We start from the raw sequence: 27,373 nt of genomic DNA on the forward strand, positions 1-27,373 counted from the left end.
CAGTTCTGGGCTATGGGGCTGGAGATGGGCAGGAGTGTTTCCTGTCCACCAGGATGATGGCTGTGAGCAGACACCCCCCTTTTCTTGGGAAGTTGTGGTGTTTAGTGAATTTTCTCAGCCACTGGATTATTGCCTTTTGTCTCAGAGCTCTCCTAGTTCTGCTCTTGACTTGACCTGCCCAAATTGCAAGTCTTTGAAGCTTTCTGTATTGGGCTTCTTAGAGTAATTGTTTTAGAAAAAGAAAAAAGGATTTAAAAAAAAAAAAAAAAAAAAAAACAAAAAACGGGCCCTCCTCAGAGATCTAATGGGTTATTGAAATGCTAAGCGACAAAGCAACCAGGGCCATTAAGGAAAGGTCCACAGGGCAGAGAGATCAGCTTTTCTTCGGGATTTGCATATGCGCCTCAGGGCCCTTCCCCTTTCTATGTTCACCAGAACTCCAAAAATCCTCCGCTTTTATTTTGGAGTTTTTCGTGTTGTTTTTTTTCTATGCCTGTCTCCTCTCTGCTGGGCTGGCTGCTCTCAGATTCTCTGGTGTCTGGTCTCAGTCTATCTATGGTTGGAGTTTGAATCAGTAGAATGAGTTTCCGATAAGGGCTGCCACTGCAGTTCTCCCTTCTCCTTCCCGGAGCTGACAGCCCCTCCTCCCCCGGGACTGAGTCTGGCAGGGAGGGGCGCGGGTCCCCTGGCCGCAAAAACTTACAGATTTCGCTGATCTCAGCAGTTCCACGTTTTCATGAGTGTTGTATGAAGTATGCCCAAAGTCAGATTGCTCTGTGGTGTCCAGTCCACGCAGTTCCTGGCTTTCTACCTACTTTCCTGGAGGAGTAACTAAAACATACAGCTCACCAGTCTGCCATCTTGCCCCGCCTCCGATCCTTGTTTTAAAGTGGCAGAGAATTTGGCAAAATTGAGTCCTGGTGTCAGATGGAAGGAAGAATCTGGAAGCAACGACTTGGAATACTTAGCTGAGGAGATCTCCAGACTATGTGTGGAGGACGTATCCTGGCTTCTCCTTGCAGCTTATAGTAAAATGTGAGCAGAGAGAGATAAACTTAGAACTGAACTCTTGGGTTCAAAGAAACCAGAAGTTGATGGCTTGGAAAATTACGGGCTTCCAGTGGGTAGAATCCCAGAAGCTACAGCCCAACCTGAGGACAAGCCAAGATTGGATAAGGAGTTAAGCAGAAAGAAAGGATTTGTGGAAACTCCTATTGTCTGATGGTGAGATCTTTATAGACGGAGCCATTGCCGGTCTGGACTGGAGGAGACAGACAAGGAAAAAATTAAAGAAAAAATCTCTTCAAAGACAGAGCCATGGAGGTTGAGGTCTGGAGTCAGGAGGTCTCGGGCTGGGAGAGCGGAGCAGCCCACATGCATGGAAAGGGTGAGTTTGCCCTGGAGGTCGAGGGCGGGCTTTCCGCCTCGATGCTCTGGAAGAGTTTTGCCACCTCAGGTCTCAAAGAGGGTGGAGCACATTTCCAGGGAATTGAGGAGAGCCTGGCTGCCACCCCACTGTTCTGAAGGGGTTGAGCGTGTGCCCCAGAGATGTAAGGGAATCCGGGAGCTGCCCCGATGTTTGAGGAGGGTGGGGCCGAGAAGGTGGTCTCCCCAATGTGTGGAAATGTTGGAGTACTCACCTAAGCGTTTGGAGAGGAAAGGGCTGCCAGAAAGGCCCTTAGGAAGGGTTAGACTCCCGCTCTCTCAAGCCCCAAGGAAGCAACGTCGTTCTGTAAATGACTCTTGGACTTTGAAATCTAATGGACTTTGTCCTGTGGGTTTTAGGAACTGTTTTGCTCCTGTTAACCCTGTTTTCCTTACTGTTTCTCCTTATGGCAATGGAAATGTTTATCCTATGAATGTCTCTCCTTTGTATACTGGAAGCACGTAACTTGTTCTAAGTTCACAGATCCACAGCTAAAGAAAGAAGTATGCCTTAGGACTGACCACGCCTATATTTGATTTTGATGGGATTTTGTACTTAACTTTTGTTACTGAAATGGTTTAAGTTTTTGTGATATTGTGATGAAATGAATGTATTTTGTATTTGGAAAGATAATGTCATTTTGGGGTCCAGGGGGTGGAATGTGCCAGTTTGAATGTATTGTGTCCCCCAAATGCCATTATCTTTGTGGTCTTGTGGGACAGACGTTTTGGTGCTGGTTAGATTTGCTTGGAATTGTCCCACCCAGCTGTGGGTGGTGACTTTGGTGGGATACTCCCATGGAGGTGTGACTCCACCCATTCAGGGTGGGCCTTGATCAGTGGAGCCATATAAAACATGCTGACTCAAAGAGACTGGATGGAGTGCAGCTGTGAGTGACGTTTTGAAGAAGAGCAAGCTTGCTAGAGAGGAATGTCCTGGGAGAAAGCCATTTTGAAACCAGAACTTTGGAGCAGACACCAGCCACGTGCCTTCCCAGCTAACAGAGGTTTTCCGGACGCCATTGGCCATCCTCCAGTGAAGGTACCCGATTACTGATGTATTACTTTGGATACTTTATGGCCTTAAGACTGTAACTGTATAGCCAAATAAACCCCCCTTTTATAAAAGCCAATCCATCTCTGGTGTTTTGCATTCCGCAGCATTAGCAAACTAAAACACCTTATTATACTGTCTGTCTCCCCCATTAAGCCATGTGTTCCTAAATGACAGAACAATTACAGGGTTGCCTGGCTGATCACAGGGTCTCAGTACACTTCTACTGAATGAACAGGATGCGGGTAAGAGCAGACAAGGGAGCTAAGAGGACCCGTGGTGGTGGTGGGAGAGGGGTGGGGGGAAGGTAAGGGGCCGAGAGGAGATCATTTACACAGTCCACGAGAATAAACTATGCTAACTCGCATTCTTTTCATTTTTAGACACAGGCTCTGGTTAGCTAGACTTGATAATGACTTAGTTTGAGAAATAAAATTTTACAGACTAAATTGTACTATCTGAATTTGAATGACCTTACTACTAAAATCTGCATTACACTGCTAAAATACTGGAGACAAAGCCAAATTGAGGGGGTAGATTTTAAGGTTCTAACAGGATTGAAGATTAATTGTTTATCTCATTTTTCTTTTCATATTCATTCATTCACTGAGATATTTTCTGTAGGACCTACCAGGTGCCAGGCAGAGTAGGTAAAAAGACTGAAGTCAGTCTTCATCCTTACAGGACTCAAGGGAGGTATATTTAATAATTTGAACTGAAAACTAATTCTGTGCAGAGAGTAAGAGAGACTAGCTCTCCTCTTACTGAATCTATACTTTGATTGCCTGACCACCTGTATTTTGAACCAAGCACTCTAGAACTGAGTGGAGACCACCATTCTCACATAGGATTAGGGAGATTTCTCATTATAGACTATGTGCAACACTGTAGCACAAGGTCTGAAATAATAAACTGGCTCCGGTCCAGCAATTCATCAAAGGGATGTGTGGGAGGGTATTTACAGCAAGACTGGATGTGGAGAAAAAAGGGATAGAATATCACAGCTTCCTTGGAAGGAAAAGGCAAAGCACATAACTGGCCAAACTAGTCAAATGATTAGGATGCAGTTTGCATCTGTGGGTCAAAATACAATTGTGGTGGCCCAAAAGCCAGAAACCCACAACTCAACTTCTTAATTCTTCCCTAAGACTGAGATAAACCCATGGAGAGTCACAAGGCACAAGAGCCTACTATTTTAGACTTCATTTTTCTCTCTTCTTTCCTTCCGCCCCCTGCCATTTCTCATAATCATCCTTTCCTCTACTGCTCTGCCAACCAAATGGAGGACTTATTTGCAAAGCATCTAGGCACTTTGTCAACCATTACATACATAACGAATCAACTACACCTAAATTCCCAGAGGTTGATCAAAAGAACATACCTTTGATGGAGAGGTGAACAGCAAGTACGGATATTTTAGGTAAACTAATAATATGACCCTAATAGGTTTCTAGTTATAGGATCTTCCTCAAAAAGTTAGAATGAATATGCAATATGCAAATCTACACCAAAGATGGCACTGATTAATGCAGCCACCGAGAGGAAATGCACTACATGCTTTTTATAGAAGTGATCCAATGGCAAAAACAACATTATCAGCTCTGCGATAGTTTCCAAGCATCGCTTCATCTTTACATGATTTTCGTTTGACTGTGACTCCTTTAAAAGACAGTCAGGAGAAGAGAGGACTTACTGTTAGTGGACCCGGGACACAAAATGCTTTCATTACAAAACAAACTACACATTAGGCATGAGCTGTGAACAAAGGCAACAGATGTTTCCATGCCCTCAGACGGAAAAAAACTGTGAACAAGAGAGGGAAGGTGACGTTGGGGACTTCCCTGGGACGTGGACCATCTCTGCAATTCTCTCCTCTTTCCTTCTTTCGGCCTCACAGCCTCTTTCCCACTGGACCCTGCCCAACTCCCTACTCACCTCCCACCCCCATCTTCATCTCAGGGTCCCACTGGCTGTATTCTTCCTTTTGTAAAACTCTAAGAAGCAGACAAATGGATAATGAAACGGTCAAGGCACAAACCCTGCTCCTGCCCTCTATCACTTGATCCAAATTCTGAAAAGGCAGGTTATTATTTCATTAATATTTGTGTGCTGGTAAATTACCTTGCTTTAGTAACACTTCATCTGTCTGGAAGATGCTTCACATGTTTGACTTTTTCAGAAAAACAAACTTTACTTCCTTTGGGCCAAACATTTATAATTAAAGCCATTTTTAAAAGTCAGGCTTTTAAAACTATTAATTTATTTGTATATTGAACAAAATCTTGAAATATTGCAAGGTATTACAAGGCTGAGATATAATCATTTCCAACTGGGAAAAATACAGTTAATTTTGAAACTGTTAATTAGGAAAATGCAAGCAATGAGAGATACTGAAAACTTAAAGACGAAATTAATAAGATTCCTTCTGCAATTTACAATATGAATTTCTGCATTCAGAACCATGGCAACTATATACTACTGTATTTGGTCTGAGGTATAGTTTTACAAAAGCTACAGTTTACAAAAAATAAGAAATATCAATTGGCAAAGTTATTATTAGTCTACTTGAAGATATTATTGGAAATTAAATGGGTGTGGATTTTACCAACAGAATTTTCAATAAATTAGCTAGCAGTCCCAATGAAGAAGCAGTATTGACCCTTAAAATATATGGAAAGAGGATAAATTTACTACAGGGCAACAGTAGATAAAACTTTTTGCTGTTTAAGGCTTCAAAAAGAATGATGACAGTCTGGCAGATACTCAAACAGGTTCCACACAGACATAGCAGATGACCTAGCAATTCACTTCCAAGTGAAACGGAAATATATGTTCACATAAAAGCTTGTACATGAATCCTCACAGCAACTTTATTAATAATAGCTCCCAAACGGAAACAACCCAGATGTCCATCAACTGACAAAGAAATAAATAAAATATGGTACCTCCATACAAAAGAATACCATGTGGTGAGAAAAAAGGAACAAAGTACCAACACCTGCTACAACATGGATGAACCTTGAAAACATTGTGCTTAAGTGAAAGAAGCCAGACACAAGAGACCACTTATTACATGGTTCCATTTCTATGAAGTGTCCAGTCTGGGCTAATCTAGAGAGACAGAAAGCAGATCAGTGGTGGCCTAGGGCAGAAAGCAGAGGATGAGAGGGGAGAGGAAATGGGACGAGACTGCTAATGGGTACAGGTTTTCTTTTTGGGGTAGTGAAATGTTCTAAAATTGCTTGTGGTTATGTCTGCACGACTCGGTGAATATATTAAGATCTGTTCATCTGTACACCTAAAGGATACATGTACTGAAAATAAAGGTTTTAAATTGAAAACCAAACCAAAGAAAATACTGGATGTCTTTACGTTTCAGCCAAATAATACCTCTCAAGCTCATTACCACAAGACCTTAAAAAAATTTTTTTATTACCAATTTATAATTGGTAAAGTAACACTTCCAATAAACAGTGGCTAGCTGATACAGACATATCAGCCCATATGTACTAGAAAGTAGGATGGAATTAAAATTATCTGTCTTGGGACATTCTAGAAAGAAGGAATGGTGTTATCATGCTGCAATACAGAACTGGAGAAGGCCAGTGCTGGCACTACAGGGTTTTCTGCCACTGGTCTAATTTTCCCGCTTAATTTACTCATTGAGACAGAGAAAAGGGAGGCTCTGAACTCTTATCCAAATCCATGGAGTAATGTCTGCTCTAATGCAGATACCAGTGCAAAGAAAATGATTTCTTTTTTGAGATTATTTCCATAGGGATGGCAAGCCTAAAAACAAGCCCTTCCAGCTTGCTCAGGGGCAAATTGAAGAAATCAGGAAAAGGCAATAATAAGTTTAAAAACCCTTTAAATTCAAATGGGACTGGAAGGATGGGGAAGGAGATTTTATTGGTAATGCTATTTTTGGGATTAAATATAAATTTTGTAACCTATAGCTTAATTGAAAATTCTGTGGAAATTTTGGGTACAAATAAATGTCTAATTTTGTTAACAGAATGCTATTTCAGTTACAGCTCTTTCCTGTACAGTTTCTTATGTAAAATCTCAACTCAACTGGTTATGACTAAGTTCATCCCAAATTTTACCTCACTGAGGAAAAAGTTATAGTCCCTTAAGCATGGCAGCAGATCTATTAGTTATTACAACCTTCTATTAATAAGGAAGGTATTAAAATTTCAAAAATGTGTTTAAAATTTTGCCCACTTATATCCAACATAGTTAATAATTTATTTGAGCATAACATTCCATATGCTAAGACTTTTAATTAAGGCTTGATTTCTTAAGTTAGCAAATAATTATTTTTTAAAACAGACAGCCCCAAAGGGCTATAATTAATTAATATCCTCTGCTGAGAAATTGGTTCTTTTTAGTATTAGTAGTACCATTCAAAAACTTTCCAGTTATAAGAGAAAGTGAAGACAGAACTAAAAAGGAATATGTGAACAGAAAGAAAATGATACAGCTTTTAAAAAAAGATGAGAGAAGGAATTAAGTAAAGCGTTGGTAGAAAACCAACAATTAATAAGTAGTAAATCTGGGAGTGAGCTACAAATATTAAAAATACCTATTTTTACTTTTGGATTAGGAACTGAATGAACTAGGATAAAAGTTAAATCTTATTCTCTACATGCCAGAGATGTAGATGGCTATTCATGATGATGGCTATTAATAATATAGAAATTAGAAATCAGTCTGTCAGAGAGAAATTAATTTTTTTTTTTCATTAAAAGGGGGCTCCTATTGTTTGAAAAGTATTTCCCTTGTTGTACACAGATTTAGTCATGTTGGAATACAGAGGAGGCAATGGGGTAGGAGGTATTCTCAAGAAAGATGTCAGGAGAACTGGGTTCAATCGGCCAGCCAACTCCCTTCTCTGGTGTATAAAGTAGAAAACTGGACCAGATAATCTCTCAGATTCCTTCTATCTGTAAGATCTAGAGTCATATCCATATCTGTACCATAGTTTGTAATGTGCACCATGAAGGAGAAATAGGAAGGCAGGTTTCTTGCCTGGGCCACCTGGGGAATGGCGGCATCACTTCCTGAAATGGGGAAGCCTGGGGGAGGCCGGAGTGGGGGTTAGAAATGACGAGTTCTGTTTTGAACACATTACATTTGAGATGATGATGAAAATGATGGAACACTCAGTAGGTGCTAACTCGGTGCCAGGCAATGTGTGAAGTGCTTTCCATTCATTTTCTCACTTAACCCTGGTAATGAATTTATGGGATCTGTGGGCTGCCCTTCGATTAGGCTTCTAAATGGAGAAGACAAGGTTTTGGAGGCATGAGTTTGGAGCTCATGGGAGAAGACAGTGCTGGAGCCAACAATCTGGAAGGCACTGGCACGCAGATGCCATTTAAGGCCAGGTTGCTGTGTGACAGAGAAGGGGTCTCAGGACAGAATCCTCGGACAGGCTAACATTTGGGAGCCAGGTAGAAAAGAAAGAGCCAGTGAGGGAAGAGAAAGCCAGGGAGGGAAGTGGTATCTTTATTTATGCCAAGTGAGTAAAGTATTTCAAGGAGTAGAGTGATTAAATATGTCAAAGAATCAAAGAAACAGGAGCAGTTTCAGTGGAGTGACGGCAGACAAAGCCTTACTTAACCAGAAATGGGAAGCGTGGAAGAAATCAGATGACTCTAAGAGGAGCAGAAAAATGAGGAGAGATGTAGGAAAAAGGACTTTTTTTTAAAATGGAAAATATTAAGACATGTTGGTACAATGAAAAGAACGATAAGAAAGGAAGGATTCATTTGGGCTTGCTTTAATGACTGCACTTCCATACTATCTTACATAGTACCTGAAACAGCACTTTTCTGAACACAAATGAAGTTTTAATTTTTGTGCTAGATAGAAGCAAAAAAAGCCATTTCAAACTCACAACCGATCCTAGCTGTCTCACCACTTATTCATTCACTCAATAAATATTTGAGTGCTTATTATGTGCCAGTTACTAGCTAAGGGTTAGAAACAGAAATGAACAAAATGGAGTACCTGCTCTCACAGTGATTTTCCAGTCTAGAAGTTTCAGTGCCATATGTAATTTATACTTTATATCTCCTCTAATACAGTCACCATTAGCCACATGGGGCTACTGGACACTTGAACGTGGCTAGTGCATCTGAGGAACTGACTTTCTAACTTTATTTACTTTTAATTAATTTCAATTTAAATTCAGTCAGCCATATGTTATCACACTGGAATAGTGTAGTTCTAGTTGCAAGTTCAGATATGAAACACCCATAAGCATAAGTGTGCTGAGTGTCACAAAAGGGGCCGTCAGTGTGCTAAGGAGCATGTAACTGAGGGCCCTCTAGAAGCGGACCACTGTGAACACCTGATGTGCTGTGCACAGCACAGTCTGCGTTTATCTCTTTCAGGAACTACCACTCACTGCTCATGGCCCTGCCATGCCCCCACCAGACTGGGAGAGGCAGTGGGTCCCAGCTTACTAGAGTACCCCATCCCCTCGGCTTTTTTGGGAATGATTAGGACAGATGTTATCTCTTTTTTCTTAGGAGTTGCCAGCTGTGAGGTGCTTTAGGAGCCATTTTGGCTTCCAGCTGGCAAGAATCTGCCTAAGCAAAAAGACAGCACACAAGAAAGAGGGACAGATGAGAAGAGATGTGGAGAGATGGGGAGTGACAGTTCTGATTAAATAATTTCAGCAGCTGAATCCAGCCACACATAAAACTATATGCATTCCTGAACTTCTCAGGTACATGAACCAATTATATTTTTGTTTGAGTTGAGTGCCTGTTCCTTTCACCTGAGAGTGCCAACCAATTCACAGACCTATCTTAGCATATACCTGTAAATATATTTTATTTTTTGACAGGAGAAATGCTCAGTTTCTCAAGTTCTCTAGCCATTTTATCCTTTTAAAAGAACCTATCTTATGTATTATTGATTCCAAATTTTGTTTAAATTACTTTTATCCTGGCACTTACTTAGTTCTGTCTGGAACCAAACGCTGAGGGTTTGGATTAACACCACCTTATTGCAGATACAGCAGTGGGTCAGCTTTGTTTATGGAAAGCCTATTGCCTGTTAGGCATTAGAGCTGGAGAACTTGAAGTATAGGCAAAAACTGCTTCAAAAATCAAAGCCATGTGAATCTGTGCCTAATTCCTACTGTTGACTTGAACCTAATTTAATAAAAACACAAAATTTTCAATTACATATTCTGAATTAAAAAATGGCCTACTGGATTGACATAATGGGGAACCACTGATTTAGAAGGGATCATCAATAATTAAAGACAATACCTTAATTTCTCTGATTCTGACCTGAAATTGGGTAGATAGAGCACAAAGAAATTAACAAGCTCAGTTATAATCAGAAGTGATTTTCAATAACAGTCTTACTGAACTGTATGGTTACAGGAACACTAGTAAACGGGTGCTATGTCAGAGAACAGTGTTTTAGAGAGGGCTCAAACTGGTCTTGGCAGCTTGGTGTTTCAAAGGGAGCAATTAGCACTAGAAGTTTCTAATGGTTTGCTATATATGCTTCTATTTACAGATATAACAAAATATGAAGAAGGACTAGACATAACACATTCTTGATGAAAGATGAAAGAGTACCAAGGGAGAAATAATAGGCTTTCTCTGATATTTATTTAGAGGGAGGAAAAAAAAAAGCCTAAAATTAAACCATATAAAAACACCTCTTTAAATGGATACCATGTTAATGCTTTTATATCAGTTATTACCAGAGCTTGGCCTTTTCAAAGTGGCATTGACTTTGATGAGTAACTTGAACTCTTTCTGACTGCTTATGCATGTCACACAGTGGTGAAGGAAAGAGATTGGCCTTAAGGATCACTTTTTCTAATCAATGATTTTCTTGTAAAAGTGAAGGTTTTTAGAAAGAAGAATTAATGCAGAAAGGGAAAAACGTCAAAAACAACAAGAAAATACTTTTGATTCATTCAGAATATGTTAAAAATGACATTCTAAAGGTCAGAAAGCAGATGGTAACTTAAAGATACAGTAATGCTAATAGCAAAGAGAATGGGTTAAGTGATATGCTCCATGATTAAAAATTTGTTATCAAGGCAGCACTGGGAGGAATCAGAAGATGAAAGGCTATCACAGAAGAATGTCATTAAATGCATTTATTACACGATCGATATGAATAAGATCTCTTTTCTTCCCTTTTACACAGGTTCAAAAATTTAATAATAATGCTAATAATAAATATTAGAAAAATACTTTGCAGTTGACAAGGAATTTTCACAGATATTACTTTATTTAATCATCCCAAGGATACTGCAAACTTAGGTATTATTTTAAACATATTTACATAGTATACTATAATTTGAACATATTGGTAAGTTTAATAAGACATATGCCAATATATTAAGGATATTAAACATTAACTATATAGTATATTAGTATATTATATATACTAATATATATATAGTATATTAGTATATTGTATATTAATATTAAACATTAACCACATAGTTTTTAAGTATTTTATACAGGACTATTAGGCTAAGGGGCATGGCTGGGCCTAGAATTGAGGTCCCATTATTCCAAATCCAGTGTTCTTTCCATTATGCCAGGAAGCCCCCTTTTCTAGATCACTGATCTTCAAGCTAGGATTCCTTCAGTCTCTTGGGTACTGCTCAGACTAAAATGAAATTACTAAGGACATACTGATGGCCAAATGTTCAGACCCACTTATGCCCTGTGAACCTTTTAAAGGGGAGAGTTGTCTACACAGAGGAGAGTTGGACTTTGGCCATTTGTTTTTAGGTCAACGGGCTTTGCTAACTCAGTTTAAATGAGGCGGAGAGGAGATGAAACAGGAGAGGGAGAGAATCATAGATTTAGAGCTGGAAGGGATCACAAACTCCCTCAATTTTAGGAACGGATGTCCAGAGAGCATGGAGGTAAATGAGAAGACTATTAAACCCATGCTGACCATCTTCTATGCTCTCCTCTAGGTGATGGTCAAAATCCATCTGAAGAAAACATAGCAGTCCTTGGATACTGAAGATGCAACTGTTTCTCTTTTTTCAAATCTATTTGCAAATATTTATGAGTTTCTACCACATGTGGGCTATGGAGTGTTTAGGGATAAGAATAACTTGCTGAGGCAAGTTAGTCTTTAGAAATAATAAAACTAAAATAGTAAGCTATCCTATTATAAAACAATTTAGTTTCTAGATCAGTGATTGTTAAGTCTTTGAGATCCCTGGCCCTCTATGAGAATCTGGTAAAAATTATGGATCTGCTCCTCAGAAAAATCCACGCATTTCTGCACATACTGTATTCAGGACATTAATGGATCTCCTAAAGCCCACCAACTTATCATGAGTTAAAGAACACTATTTATTACAAGAGATTCACTGAGTACTTCCACATAAAAATCGGGAGAAATACTAAGAATCCTTTTTCTTTGATGCAAAATGTATAAACGTTAGAAACAACATGTCCCATGTTCCGGCAAAGAAATTGCTTTCCCTGGTGTCATCTGAATGTTCCTCTACAAGTGCTTTTTTTCTCATATCTAATATTTGTGTGTTTTTTCATAAGACTATCTTGTCTGATTTCAGAGTTTCTTCATTAAAAGAGAAGCAGCACAGCTTAGCTAATGAATTATTCTATTTCAAATTTTTAATCCAGCTTGGAATGTTGTTTTTAAGACTTTGATGGCAAATGGACTGAAGTCATTAAGATGAGCTGATAATACTGCAGCATGAGCACTTTCCTCCTCTCTAGTAAAAAAAAAAGTATTTAGATCTTTTGAAATTTAAATTAATTTCTTAATGAAAAAGTGAAATGCTGATATATAACAGTAAAAAGAAATCTGTGTGGAAGTAGGCATCTTGTACAATCAACACTGAAGTTTCATAAATCATTTCCTGAAGCTTTGTATAAATCAGAAAACACAAATAAGTCATTTGGCAATATTAAATGTTTGCAAATTTGGTTATCTTGCTATGTATTCTGAATCAAATAAATGGAGCAGCTAAAATTTACATATTCTTGAATATACTGGCAAAGTGGGAAAAAAGGTAAAAGAAACTGGAAAGGGACAGAAAATAAAAGGGCTTCCATTTAATTTCTTTTAGCCTATAAGTAAAGCTGTTATAATTCAATATGCTACTTTGATAACATTAGGTGTGAGAAAATTAAATGGAAAGAAATGTGACTCAAAGGCTGGAGAAAGGATTTGGGTCCTTTGTTACCAGCTGTTTAAATGAATTAGAAATATAAATTATCAGCAAATAGGAACAGAGGTCTGGAGAAGAGATTAAAACAGCAACAACAACAGAGATACAAAGACAGACTTTCTAACAAAACTTACCCAATATTACCTTAAAAAATGGAGACTAGGCCAACCCAGCCCCAATCTCAACAAGCATAAACTGAAAGGGCAGTATGCTCAAGTTTAAAAGGGCTTACTGCTAATAATGTTAGGTAGATTCTCATTCAAACAAAAATCCCCAGAGAACAGCCCACAAGCCAGGGATAAACTCCCTCACCAAGACAGACCAGCAGGACTCTTAAAAGAATGTGATTCTACTGAGGTACGTTTTTCAAATAAAAGGGAAGGAGATGAGCTTTTTTGGAGGAGACAGGAGAACAAAAGAACGACTAAAAATGATATAAACAGTTAAAGGCTGCAGACTTAATGTCAAGGATAAATCAAAAGGAGGATAATTCCACTGTTTCCTCATATGGAATTGCTGATATCAAAGGTGGATGAAATCTAAATAATGAAGTTGATGCTACAAAAATACGAGCTGCATTAAGACATCTTTTCTGAGAGCTGGGATAAAATCTAGCATAGGTGACATTAACTTCTTTACTGTAATAAGAGAAACAAAATCAAGAACCCAAGCTTGGCCAATGATGCCTCACCCATCTCAGGTCTCTTTTGCATACACCCATGGGCTACTAATGTCCTTTCCTGATAGGGAACCTGCAAGCTGCCCCTCTCAGGTCATGCACCTCACAATACCCCTACTGCACCAGCCCAGAGCCTCGTACGGTTCCACGGGGGCATCAAACACAAATAAACACTCCCAGTCATATACCTAACTAACTGCTAAAACCCCACCCCTCTCATCTGTAAAAGGCACAGTTCCCAGGTCCACAGGCTCTTCTCTGGCTCCTGAAACGTTCTCCCCATTGGCCTGTGCAGTGTGCTGCAACTATCTCTTAGGAGCCTCCAGGAGCCGTGAGTATAAAAACTTTCTTTCACACCCGACCTTAAGAAGATCCTCACAGAACAGACATATTAATGGAAGGAGGGCATATTTAAATGACCAATGTGAATATATACATACCACAGGTTGTTTTGTGATGTCCACCAAGTCCTTAAGATTATAATACTGATGCTTCTCAAAAGCCGAAAACAGCATATCCAAAACATACTGTTTATCAGCTCGAGCTCGCTTTCCGTCTTCTTTCTTTTTCCTTTCATATTCAATCTATGCGCAAAAAGCAAAAGAAATAAAGGCATTAATTCAAGATGTGCACTTTGAAACCAGGCATTTTCCTTTCAGTTATCCCGTGATGAAATACCAGGTTTTAAGTTTCCAGGTTGCAGGTTAAAGAGCCATGATTTAGCACCTGGGAGTCCTCTGTGCCCCGGGCTCTTCAGGCCTCCAAGGCCTCTAGGTGGTAATAATGCTGATCTGTGAACCATTTTTACTATTCCCCAAAGTATTATGTAATGTGTCCCCCACGCCCCCCCTAAAGCTTTCTGTGCCCAAACTGTATCAATTCAGTGTGGCTACTGGTTAGCTCGTGTTGATCAGAAAACGTTTATTTGCAGTTCCTTTGCCTTTGATTAACTGAAACACAGTAAAACAGTTCATCTAATAGATAGAATTTTGTAGGTAACACCTTTCAAAACTTGGGGGGTGTCCCATGACAGGGGGTCTAAGGGCAGGCAGATCACAGAATGGGTTCTTTTGGGAGTGAAAAGTTTAGGAAGTGTCAGCAAAAAGGAAAGAGCTGAGGAAGATCTTTTCATCCTTTGTGTGGTCTCCCAGAGCTGGTTTCTTTGCCTATAAGGTGAAGTAAGCTAACTAACAGAAAAGAGTAAATTTATATATACTTGAGGAATCAGATACAAGCTAACCATTTTTCTGAAATCCCCACTTTATCTTAAAAATTCATGTGAACTCTACATTCATCGGTATAATTCATCTTTATTTTTACCACAAAAATAAAATGCCTCTCTTTCAAATGAAAATGATACTGCAGGAAGATGCGTTATGCTTATCCAGTAGTTCTGCACACCTCCAGGCATGCCAGTTTGGGAGGCAGTGAAGCTAAGAGAATGTATAAGTTCTCTCCTATATTACCATCCTGGGACTGTTAATTTGTTTAAAAAAAGAAAAAATAACCTTTTTATTGAAAACATGCAAATTACATTCACTCATTTCAGTTAAGTATTTGTTTTAGAAACACTTAATTTTCATAAAGCATTAGGAATTTATTAGAGAAAAATACATAAATAGTAGCACCGACCCAGGCAATGAAGCATCAGCAGTCTCAATGGAACCTACCAGAAAACAATCTCCTATGCATCAACCACAATAACTACAGTCTTGGAACTAGCTACACAAATAATAAGGTACATTTCAAAACTCACAACTAAGTTACTGCATAAATTCCAGCTTCATATAGTTAGGCCTACTCTATTTTAAAAAAATACAGACATTATCAAAAAGTTAAGATTTAGTTTCTGCTGATGTCAAAATTACAAATACATCTTATAATCAGGGACTTTCCAAATGAGTGGTAAAAGGTAACTGACAGCACTGAGTATCCATCTTTCAACAAAAATAAAATGAGGAGCTAGACAAGGTGAAAGGACTAACAACCATTTTAATTTTTTTGATATGTGCACTTTGGGAATAAAACTCAAAATTCATTCACCTCTTCAGGAGATTAAGCATATTCTATGAACTGGGTACTGTACTAAAATATAAGACAAATAAGACAGTGTTCTCTTTTAAAAGGTATCCTTTTCTTAGGGCTTATGTATTAAAATGAGCAGAGAGAGCCTTGAGTATTTTGCATGTAGTAATAGTAGACCCAGAACTACTTAGGACAAGATAAGGCTTCTGAAAAAAAAGCTAACATATGACAGACTGCTACAGTTTGGGAGCATTGAAATCCATTCAGCCTCAAGATTTCCTGGGTGGGAGGAGCGTGAAAAAGAACATGATGGGCAGCTACAAGACTCAGAGAGGAGCAGAGTAAGTAGAAGAGTTGGAAGTGAGCCCAGAGAGGAGAGACCAGAGAAACCTATGACTAAGGCGGAAATTCTGCCCAATATGGGGAGGAGGGAAAAACAGATGAAAAATACATTTAAGGACAAAGGCAGAAGTGTGAAGTCTGCTCCAACTAAGTGAGGAAGGAGGCTGCGGAGATAGCCAAGATCAAATGGGGTGGACTTGAGGTCCATTCAAGAAAGAATTTTTTTTTCTAGGGTCAAAAGAATAATAGAACTAAGAGGATGGCTTCAGTGTGGATAAAGAAAATCTGACAGATGAGGAGGAAAAATCTCAGAAGTTAAAGCTCAGGGTCTTTGCATTAAAAAGGGGAATGATGTGATGGAATGCCTTAAGGGAATAATCAATATTTTAAGCCTTGTTTGCCTACTTGAAAACGGAATGGTTAATGACTACACTAACCATCTTGATTTGCTCAAGCTCCCACATTATCCAGGGAATAATGGGAATCTGATGAAGTAGCTCCAGCTTGACATGCCTGTGATATCCCTTGAGTGCCCAGGACATTTCTGCAGCTACAGCAACTGCAAGTCTCCCAGAAAGAATCAGTTCAAGCTAATTACAGAAAAATTTGCTGGCAAACATCCTGCCTCTGTGGTATCTGAACTGGCTAGCCATCTCCAAAGACACTCCTGCTGACAAACATCCTGACTCTGCAGTATCTGAACTGGCTAGCTGTGTCCGCACTGCTTGAAACCATCCCTAACCATGCCCTACCCTGTTCCAAGGCAGCCCAAGTCCCAGATAATCCATATAAGCTGCGCCCCAAACCCCAACCCCTGAGCAGTTGCTGTTTCTTAGCCCTGCTCCAAAAGCATGTTTGCTCTTGCTCAGTAAAACCTATTATTATTATTATTTAGCAGCAAAGTCCTCTGGTGTTTCTCCTTTTGGAAAGTTTGAACTTCACTTCCTAGGTCTTTGGCTGTTTCAGGTTTAATATCACCAATGACTAAAATCTTTTGTGCTTTCCCTGTATATACTTGGATTTATTTAGTTTGCATCCTGAAATCACCTTCCACTGTCGTAAAGTTGGCATGGCATTTGAACTGGCTTATATTTTGGACTACACTGGACAATCTAGAAGGGAGGCTAGTGAAAAAGTAGGAAAGAGCCTGGACCCAGGGAATGGAGAAATTGAAATCCTTTTACTCTAGTAAGGTACAGGATAAGATCTGATCACTTACTGAGATCTAGAAAATAGAAGATGATAGATTAAGGAGGGGTGGGAAAGCCTACCCTTCCCATAGGCCTGAGGGAGACGTGGGACTTTATTTAGCCAAAGGCTACTGTTCTTCAAAGAAGACAATGCAAAGGAAGTGTGTACCTTCTAGGCTAGCTAAAGATCAGTGCCAGGCTTTTGTACTTTCTGTAGGTAGCCAGAGATGCCAGGATCTTCTGTCTGCCTCCCCCACCTCCCCAGCTTTAATTCATGCTGAAAGATGTTTATCTTCTTAAATTTAGAAAAAAGAGAAGTGATGGTATCTCTGCTACCCCCCAACCCCCACAAGCTTTTCCTCGTGTAAAAAGACTGGAGAAGACAGGAAGATCAGTAGGAAAAAGGCTTTCAAACAAAGACATCTGCTGGCAAAGCAAGATGGCCCACTTCCGAGAGGCACATGCTCAATAAGGCAGTGGGGAAGAAAAATTCTTTACTGTTCGTTAAGTTGTCACAATCTCAGAGCCACGTGTCAGATCCAAGAGGGCCTGAGTCACAGGTGAGGCTTCAGAATAAAAAAGAATGGAACTTTAAAGTCAGTACTTGGTAAGACTGAGGGTCAGGTTGTGATAAACAGTGCCAGTGAGCAGTGAGACAGCTACTGAGTTCTACTTTGGTGTTCTGGTTTGGATATATTATGTCCCGCCAAAACCCATGTTCTTTAATGCAGTCTTGTGGAGTCAGAGGTATTAGTGTTGATTAGATTGTAATTCTTTGATTGAGTGTTTCCATGGAGATGTGACTCAATCAGCTGTGAGTGAAACATTTGATTGGATAATTTCCATGGAGGTGTTACCCCACCCATTCAGGGTGAGTGTTAATTGGATCACTGGAATCATATAAAGGAATTCACAGACAGAAGGTACTCAGAGTAACTGAGAGTGACATTTTGAAGAGGAGCTGCAGCTAAGAGAGGACAAAACGCCCCAAGAGCAACATTTTGGAGAATGCCATTTTGAAAAGCCACCTGGGAGCAGACGCCAGCCATGTGCCTTCTGATGTAACAGAGGATGGACACCAATGGCCATTCTTCTGTGAAGGTACCAGATTACTGATGCTTTACCTTGGACACTTCATGGACTTAAGACTGTAACTTTGTAACCAAATAAACTCCCTTTATAAAAGCCAATCAATTTCTGGTGTTTTGCAAAACAGTGGCATTAGCAAACCGGAACACTCGGTTTTCAACAATCTTGTATGTTCTTCAATCTCCAAGTGTTTGTCTTGTGTTTATATTATGTTACATTTAATACTGGTGCTTGCCTATCTTAAATTAGGGGGAAAAAAGACTAGACATGTATGTACATCTTTCTATATTCACCATATCTACCTGTGGCTCAATTCCTAGGGCAGTGCAGCCTAGCTCTACTTTTGACTAGTGAATAAAAACTTTTAAAAGTGTAATCCAAAAACCCAGGAATAGAAACTAATAGCTACAATAATAAAAATGGATATACTATTCCTCATTAGAGAAATTTAAGTAGTACAATTTTACCCCTATATTTATTTATAGAAAACACTATTAAAACAAGATTTTTATGTGCAGTATTAATTAAATCTTTTTTGGTAATGTCCAAGACTGGCTCATAAACCAAACTCTGCTCTGAGGTATCAGGTTCATTCCAGTGTTTGTGGAATAATAAAAAGGAATTTAAATGGTTTCCAGGCTCATACTTAGGGTAAAACTAAAGGCTTTGAGGTAACTTTTCTTTTTTAAACAAAACGGTAAAGAAATGGTAATCTTAATATTGTACTGACAACTTTGTACTACAAATAAAGTTAATTCTACAAATAAACTACAAATGATAGGAACTAAGCTATTTAGGAGAAGACAGCAGTTTTGAGATAATTTTATTTCTTCTCCTATTAGCTCTTTTCCCTTTGGGCATTTTGTTTCCCAATGGTGCCTGGACACTGTAAAGAAAGTGGTCAGATATCTAACTTGTTAGCAGCTACTATAAAATATTAGGTAGGATGGATATTGGATGAGAAACAGCTTGCATAGTATGTGGATTTTAATTGCCCATCTCATCCTGCCCCCAGCAACCAGAGATCACAGCATAACTGACAACACAGAAATAAATGTCATTCAGGAAGCACTTTATAATCTCCAGTTACAAATTTTCACAATTAAAAAAGCCATGATATACAATTAATTCTACTTTCACAATAGAAAACAAATTATTCAATACTGAAATGCAGCCAAATGTTGAAAATTCACTGTGGATGTGGTATAGAGAGATGTTCAACTATCATTACTAAAACCTTAATCACTGACTAAAATGATAAATGCTACCCACTGCTGATTAAAATGTTATAATACAATATCTGTAGATTTCTAGACTATTGTTTGCAAAATACTTTGATTGCTTTGTTAAGGCAGTTTGTGAAGGCTTTTAACTTTTAAAGTAGGTATGAATACCATGCTTTGAATATCACGGTTTTGCATTTTAAATCCTTATCCAAGGATCACCCCCCCCCCCACCAACTCTTTCTATTTCTGCCCAGCATGTCATTATCTCCTGGGAGAAAATTAATTAATTCTGTAGCATTCGTCAGTAATTGGAGTGCAAAGCCAAACGGGACAAGCATGTAGTATGTTTATACTATAAACTACTGTGGACAAATATTGCTGAAAAGCCTACATAACATAGTCCCATGGGCATCTGTTTTTATCAGCAAAATCCAAAATTTATACATATAATTAAAAAAAAAAAAAAACCTTAGTTCTGAAAACTAACATAATTCACTGCCACAATGAAGGAAATACAGTATTCATGAAAATGATTTTTTTCTTAGTTCCTGAAGTTTCCCTCAAGATTTAACGTAATAATCATTTTTCTCTCCTCTAACAATCAATTTTCTAGTAAAGCTTTTCTATTTCACTATAGTTTTCTAACCAAGCGCTCTTGCCAGAAAAGGAAGGAAGGAAGGAAGGAAGGAAGGAAGGAAGGGAGGTGTTAGGTTCAGAGCTGTTCAAGAATCCACACAAACGCGAGTCATGGTTTAAGTAGAGAATTTAAGGTTTATTAGGGGAAGAAAGCAGAAGAAAGCAGGTGGGAGCCATCAGAAAAGAAAGAAAGGAAAAATGGCTCCGGCCCTCTATCTGAGAGCAGCATTTTTTAAAGGAAAAACCCACGTTGGGTATTGGGGGGAAGGTCCTGCTGAGTGTGTTCTGGGCCTCAGTTGGGTGAGTGCTTATCAGTTTCTGCTGACTGGTTACTAGGGTTTTAACACACTACTCTTCTTTGATGTGCACTATATTATCTATGTGGAGGAAGCAGGCCTTTTGGCTTGTTTGCGGTCATTCATCTTTATGGGGATATCTGATCTTGCCTTGTCTGCCCCCTGGAGTCTAGGTGCCACTGTGACTGGGATTCCTAAAACAGCCTTCAACCCTTAGTTTATGGCACACCTGGTATTTATGAGATAAGCAGCAGGGCCCGTGGATCAGACACTCCTTCTATATGTTAGACTCTTTTTCTGGGGCCTGACAGGAGGGAGGGAGGAAAGGGAAGGAAAGAAACATTTTTTCAGACTAAGAGGGGAAATAACAAGACAAGAAGATAATAATTTTGCTTACAACCCCTAAGTTTGGTAGAAAAAGGCTTCCCAGTCTCCTTGCAGGTACCACTTCTCTCCTGTAACAGGAGAAGGAGGAGAGAACTGAAACACAACTGCTTCTCTGTATCAGTGGCTGCATGCTAGAATTACCCAGGGAGCTTAAAAAAATTAACATAACTGGCCTCTTCCACACTGGATCAACTAAATTATATCTTTGGAGGTATTTTTCTTTTTTAAAAGCTCCCCAGGTGATTCTAGGGTGCAGCCAGGGCTGAGAACAGACAGTAGAGGACATGATTCCTTATCAGAAAAGGGACTCCTTAGGAGAAAGGTCACAAGAGACTACACAGTACGTGCAAGAATGCTATGAAATTTACACAGGCTAGGTGACAATGGTTACAAAAATTAAACAGGAAACACGCAGAAGCACCCTTATTGGCAATCAGAGACTCGTCCCTACCAGGTGACTCTAAACAACTCTATCAGCAAAAAAATTTAAAGCACAAACTGTATGTCTGTTTATAAATGGCAAAAATGCATGACTGTATTAATATATATGATATAAAGCATACACAAAAAAAGACAAAACTTTCAAGGGGATGAAATAAAATACATTCTTTTAAGAGTAAGTTTGAATTTCATTTGTGAAAATTACAACCCCCCCCCCTTTATTTTTTTGCTATCAAAGTACAGTGACCTCTCTTCACGTCTGGATGCTGAGTTTCCAAATGTACTGTAATTTGTAAGCGCTTCCTACTAGCAACAGCTCATGGAACTCAAGGCACAAAGGTCGAGGGTCACTGTGCCAGTTCTCTGCAACAGGCTGCAGGCCTAGCAGGCTACATTTCCAAGACAGCCTTGCCCACTGGTTTCTAGTGGGGGTGTGTCTAGGGAGAATGGAAGTGGGAGAGTTTTCCTTCTTTTTTTCTGCTTGCAGGAGCACCTCTGGCAGCAAGTTTCCTGATTTCTAGGTAACCCCCTGCTCCCTTTTGCAACCATAGTTCTTTCATTCTCTAGGTGAAATCTCTGCTTGAAATATCTAGAGTTGTTTCTGTTTCTCCGACACTGAGTCATCATTACAGACGGGATGATGAGCCATATTTAAAATGATATTGATCATTTCATTTCTGATCACATCATTATTCTTTTTACCTCAAAGTGTCTGACAGAGAGATCATTTGGAAGGAGAAGAGTCAGTTTTTCCACTTTCTTGTTCACGTTTGCTTTACTAGTATTATCTTTAATATAGTTTCCTTACATGAATCTGTTTAAGCCGTTTGTTCATTCTTTGAGATTAAGTTTAGTTAAAAACAGATACTATAACCTATACATCCCTGAACTGAGCACCAAACATAAATAGCTGAAAGCAAATACAACAGTGAGGGCACCACTGTCCATCCCTCCATGCTGAGAAATTACAGAACAGCACAGGGGCCAGTGTCAATCCACATATTAAATATTCCTGAAGTGTAATTTCTTTCCTTTATTAGGTGAAAAATAAGTATAGGAAAGACCACTTAGGACAAAACCTGACAGGTCAAATACTAGTGAGGGGAGGGTTTTCAGGGCTGAGCTTTTAGGGAAGGGGCAGGCTAAGAGATAATGCTAATCATATAAATCTTTTTGACCCAAAACTGCTTTCTGAAAGGTAGGCATGATAGGGACTATATCCCAGACAGTTTGTGAACTGAAGAGACATATGTGAAATCAGTGCTTAGATTAGCTCCAGGTACAAAGTAGGAGTTCAGGGAGCTCAAATATTTGGAGATGACTGCACATATGTAATATATATAATATATACATATGCACACACACATATGTATGTGGGTGGGTGAAAAAGTTCCCAGGAAAAATGTAAGGTGGTTTCTTTCTGACTAATTGTAGAGATATAGTTCTACATATACATATCTGCCCCTTCCTTTTTTGGTACAACAATTTTCCCTAGTGTTATTCTGATAATGGCATCCAAACAACTTCATCTGTTAAGATGAAATATGGGGTTTCATGTTTATATAGCTCCATCTGTCAAAACTTTGCAAACGTGGTAGCATTATATTGACTGGAGATTTTTTTATAGAATGTTTCGATTACGTTGCTGTTTTTCAACCTTTTAAAAGTCAACATCCCTTTCTGGCAAATAATAATCGTTTTATAATGTTTCTATAGCTGGTATTACAAAGCTCTGCAAGGGCCTCCTGCCCATTCTGATACACTCCCATGAAAAAAAAAATCAGCAAACATTCAAATAATGCAAAGTGATAGATACATACCCAATATTTGTTTTCATGTAAACAAAATCTTAATCAAAAGAAAAGTGGTTACTATAATGAGTTATTGATGCTATGACAACCTTAACAAAGCCCAATAATTTGGACTGAGATATCATTTAATGTTAAAAAGAGTCAGTAAAAAGTAGGATGTTACAGCTTTATCTCCTAGCAAGGAATTCAGAATAAAATGTATCCATACTTATTTTAGTAGTAAAAAGGAAACAATGTAGAAACATGCCCAAAATAAGACATCTGAAGTCTCTCTCTTTTATTTCTGCCAGATACAATGTCAGTGTCACTAAGAGGATGAACTAGAAAGAGCAGGCTAGAGCTTTGACACTGGTGAAGTGCCAGCTTTTATGGACCTCAGAGATATGCCTCTTGCCTCAAGATTCATGGTCTGGAGCAGTACAGCCAAAGTGACCCGTAGAGGGATGTAGGAAAAATAATTACGGTATAGAAATGTGGATTCACTATTACCAAGGCAATATAGATTATACCCCAAACTAGGGATCTGAAAAGGCACGGCAGAGATTTGAATGAAGTGGTATCTCCTTGAAGACAAGGGTTTTTAAAATCCATTTTGCTCATCAGGTGTATATATATCAGGAACAAAGCAGGCATTAAAAAATAATTGCTGTTGTATGGAGACAGGTGTGGTATGACACTGCCACGGCTAAGTGCTAACTTTCTTCCCTGGCTTTCTTCCCCTTTCCCACAACGAAGAGCTGTACTGCTCACTGTTTAACAGTTCAGACAAGTCATCACCACAATTACAACATTTCAAAAAGATATAAAGAAGAAAATCACTTGAGATTGTATCACACCAAAATAGTGGCCTTTGAAATATTTGGCATATATTCTTTAAATTTTTCAAATATGAATACACATTTTTTTCCTGAAAAAGAAAAAAAAGGAATAGTGTTGAATCACTTGTGTTTTTTACTTAATAATATTCGTACTGGTATCTTGATGTCCCCCATTGCTGGACATTTGTTTTCAAATTTTTTTCTCTCTTCAAACAATACAGAAACATTTTTGCATATACACCTTTGGACACTTGCCCTATTATTCTTTTATGATAAATTCTTAGATAGAGGATTGTTAGGTCAAAGAATATATTCTTTCATAGAGCTTTTGACACAAATTACCAAATTTCTCTCCAGAAAGGTTTTATCTCTTTACAGTCTATGGAAAGTATGATCTTTCTTGTCTTTACTGTCTTTTAGCCTTTTCTTTGAAGTATATATTTTATAATATATACTGCCTAATACATGTTATATAATGTATGCATCAATAAAAATAGGTAAACAAAAAAAAAATATAGGCAGTCCTTGCTTTGCACAGTAGCATGAGACGTTAAAATGCCCATACAAGGTGAAATCATGAAAGCAATGTTAATAATCAATGGGAAAAAATACCATTGTTTCATGATCCTTAAACATTGTTAAAACATTAAAAACTCCTTTATGGTCAGTTACAAAGGTAGAGGAAATTTTTTTGAAAAGTAAAATCAATACTTATTTAGTACCCTGTAATTTAAAACATTAACAACATTGAGAATTGAGGTGTTTTATCTCTTTTTAAAAAACTTATCAAAAGTAGTTTGAACAGTGGTTGCCTTCTTCTCATCCTGTAACTTATGATACAAAGTGCGCATCTTTTCTACACTTGGCAAACTGACATACTCCTTACGAAGTCTGGAGCAGTTTACAACATTTTATCCTTTCTGCCTTCAATGTTGTAAACCATCTCTCAGAGTTGCTTTAACGTGATTTTGAGAGATCACTTCCTCTGGGACATCAGCACTCTTTTTGCCAAAAGTACTTTCCTCAGCCTTCTTGGACCAAAAAAGGGGAAGAGAAATTAAACAAAATAAAGTTTCAGTGGCTGACAGATCTCAAATAGAGTCGAGAGATCAATCCTGAGGTTATTCTTATATGTTATATAGATACTCCTTTTTAGTTTTTAGTGTACTGGAATAGCTAGAAGGAAATACCTGAAACTGAAGAACTGTAATCCAGTAGCCCTGACTCTTGAAGATGAATGTATAACTATATAGCTTTTACAGTGTGACAGTGAAATCATGAAAACTTTGCAACTGACACTTCTTTTATTCAGTCTATACACAGATGAGTAAGATAATAAGGACAGCAAATAAATAAATAATAGAGGGGGATAAGGTGTATGGATGTTTTGGGTGTTCTTTTTCATTTTTATTCTTATTTTAATTTTTAGAGTAATCAAAATGTTCAAAACTTGATTGTGATGATGAATGCACAACTATATGATGATACCATGAACAACTGATTGTACACTTTGGATGATTATCTGGTATGTGTCTATATCTCAATAAAATTGCATTAAAAATTAGGAAAAAAACAACAAAATATCCCACTTTCCTCATATATGTCAATAATTTGCCTTTACTAAGTTCCTCTGGCTGCACATCCAGAATCTCTCAAATGGCAGCAATGCCAAAATTCCTATAGGCAAAGATTTCTTCTATAACTTCATTTATGTTAGATTCAAATTTCTCTTCCAGCGTTACCACTTTTTGTTTCTTTTCTACAATTCCATCTTGGATGGCCAATTCCCTCTTTCGAGTGTCCATTTTTGTAAAACGTCATGTGGGTTTATCACCAGGAGATAAGGAGACAATGCAACTCTACCATTTGCTGTATGTGTGTGAACTGAATACCAGATGTGCAGTTACCACTCACCAAGAGACTGAAGGAAGTAATGAGACTGGTCACTGATCATGAAGTGCATCTGTTATTGATGTAGTGATTTGTGTGTGGGCTGAAGAGCCAGCAGGCAAGTCTATACTTTAGGCAACTACTCATGGATAACAGACCTGGGTAACTGAAATTTGAACTGTGTTATTGAGGGACGGTTATTATTTCACTAAAGAATGGAGACTGAAATTCATGTCTATCACAACTGTGCAAAGAGGGACCTGCCCGTGCATATAAGGCATAGAGCAAAAGAATACTCATCTTAAATATATGGCTCAGGCAATTGTCACAGTGAACACTGGGCACATCTGTGTAACTGGCACCCAGATCAGGAAACATCATCAGCACCCTAGAACCCTTTATATTTCCTTCCAGCTGCAAACATCCTGCCTCCCTACCCCAGCATAATTCTGAATTCTAAGAGCAAAGGTTCATTTTGCCTGTTTTGTTCTTGACATAAATAAAACAACCTAGTATGAACCCTTTTTTGTGCCTGGCCTCTTCTGTCCAGCACTAGGTTTGTGAAATTCATCCCCTCATTGCATGATATTTCATTAAGTACCTATAGCATAATGTACTTATATATTCAACAGTTGATGTGCCTTTGGGTAGTTTCTAGTTAGCATTAACACCATATTCCTGACTTTAAATAAAATAAAGTTGAAAAAAAAAAATGGCTGGGAAAGTTGTGTGTCCCTCTGCACCGAAGGCGCTCAGGGCACTATGATGGAGGCCCCTGATAACCAGGTGCCTGACTGCTGCAGTCCTTTCAAAACCTAAGAGTCTATGCTGCAGGAATAAAGGCCTAACAGAATGAAGAAAGACATGCACGAGACTTACATTGTACTGATGATTAGCAACAGGTTTGTAATTGGTTGTTACAACTTTGTCCAGCTGTCGTGACAGTCTTACAGGCTTGGAAGATTCTTCTATCTGCAATCTGAAAAAGACAGGGCATTATTAATGAATGTACTTGTTTAGTACAATCAAACCTGGAGAATTATTCCTATAATTCTTCTTCGTATTCAGTAAGTAACATTTACTATATAAAAAAGTAACCTCAGAAGATATAACAACCTTAATATATTTCAAAAACACAATGAATAGAAAAGATGTGACTATATAATGTAGAGACCAGTAACTTAAGCTACTACATAGTAATCTACCATTTTATAATTTTACAACTTTTTTATAAATTTCATACTTTATAGTCAAACCTTAACTACTAAAACTAAGAAGCTAATCAGATTTAAAATTCTGAAAAAAAAACTCTGCATATGAAAACAGATTATCTTCAATGACTTGGTCTAAAACTAATCAAGTTATTAATTCAAAACTTGTATTCATCTGTTAAAAGATAAACAGAAAGAGAACAGATAGGCACTTGGTTCCAGATAGGGTTAGTGGCTACCTGACTGGTCAGTGCCAACACAGAACACTGCCATCATCACAGAACGTCCTATTGATAGCACTGGTCTAGAAGCACTGAAGGACTCCACATACATTAAAATATAACTCAAAATAGTGCTTCTGCAAAAAGAGTCATAAAATAAATACACAATACTATGTACAGTGTATTAAAAATAATCCTTGACTGGCACAGATATATTCATGGGAGGTTTTGTTTTTGACTAAATATGACATGATTCACATTCAGTCATTTACTTCTTATAAAAAATAAATCAGATCAACTCATTTGGTATAACGGCACAGTACATCTACAATTGTTTTAAGGGGGAAAAGGTGCATTTTTCCAAGGTGACAAATTTTAGAGATAAATGGTATCACTGTACCTTTAGACTTCTCAACAACAAG

At 38.3% G+C, this 27,373-nt stretch overlaps 1 protein-coding gene across 1 annotated transcript in view; it reads right to left on the bottom strand.

Annotated features, from left to right (window-relative positions):
- GTF2F2 (general transcription factor IIF subunit 2) overlaps positions 1-27,373 on the bottom strand; it is a 229,870-nt gene that overhangs the window by 28,412 nt on the left and 174,085 nt on the right. Inside the window, exons 6-7 of the mRNA XM_037799715.1 lie at positions 26,399-26,498; positions 13,809-13,952 (exon numbers count right to left, since the gene is read on the bottom strand). Of these exons, the coding sequence (XP_037655643.1) occupies positions 13,809-13,952; positions 26,399-26,498 (244 nt within the window). The remainder of the gene's footprint in view (positions 1-13,808; positions 13,953-26,398; positions 26,499-27,373) is intronic.

Source organism: Choloepus didactylus, chromosome 12 (assembly GCF_015220235.1).
Source record: "Choloepus didactylus isolate mChoDid1 chromosome 12, mChoDid1.pri, whole genome shotgun sequence".
In the NCBI taxonomy this organism is placed as follows: Eukaryota; Metazoa; Chordata; class Mammalia; order Pilosa; family Megalonychidae; genus Choloepus; species Choloepus didactylus.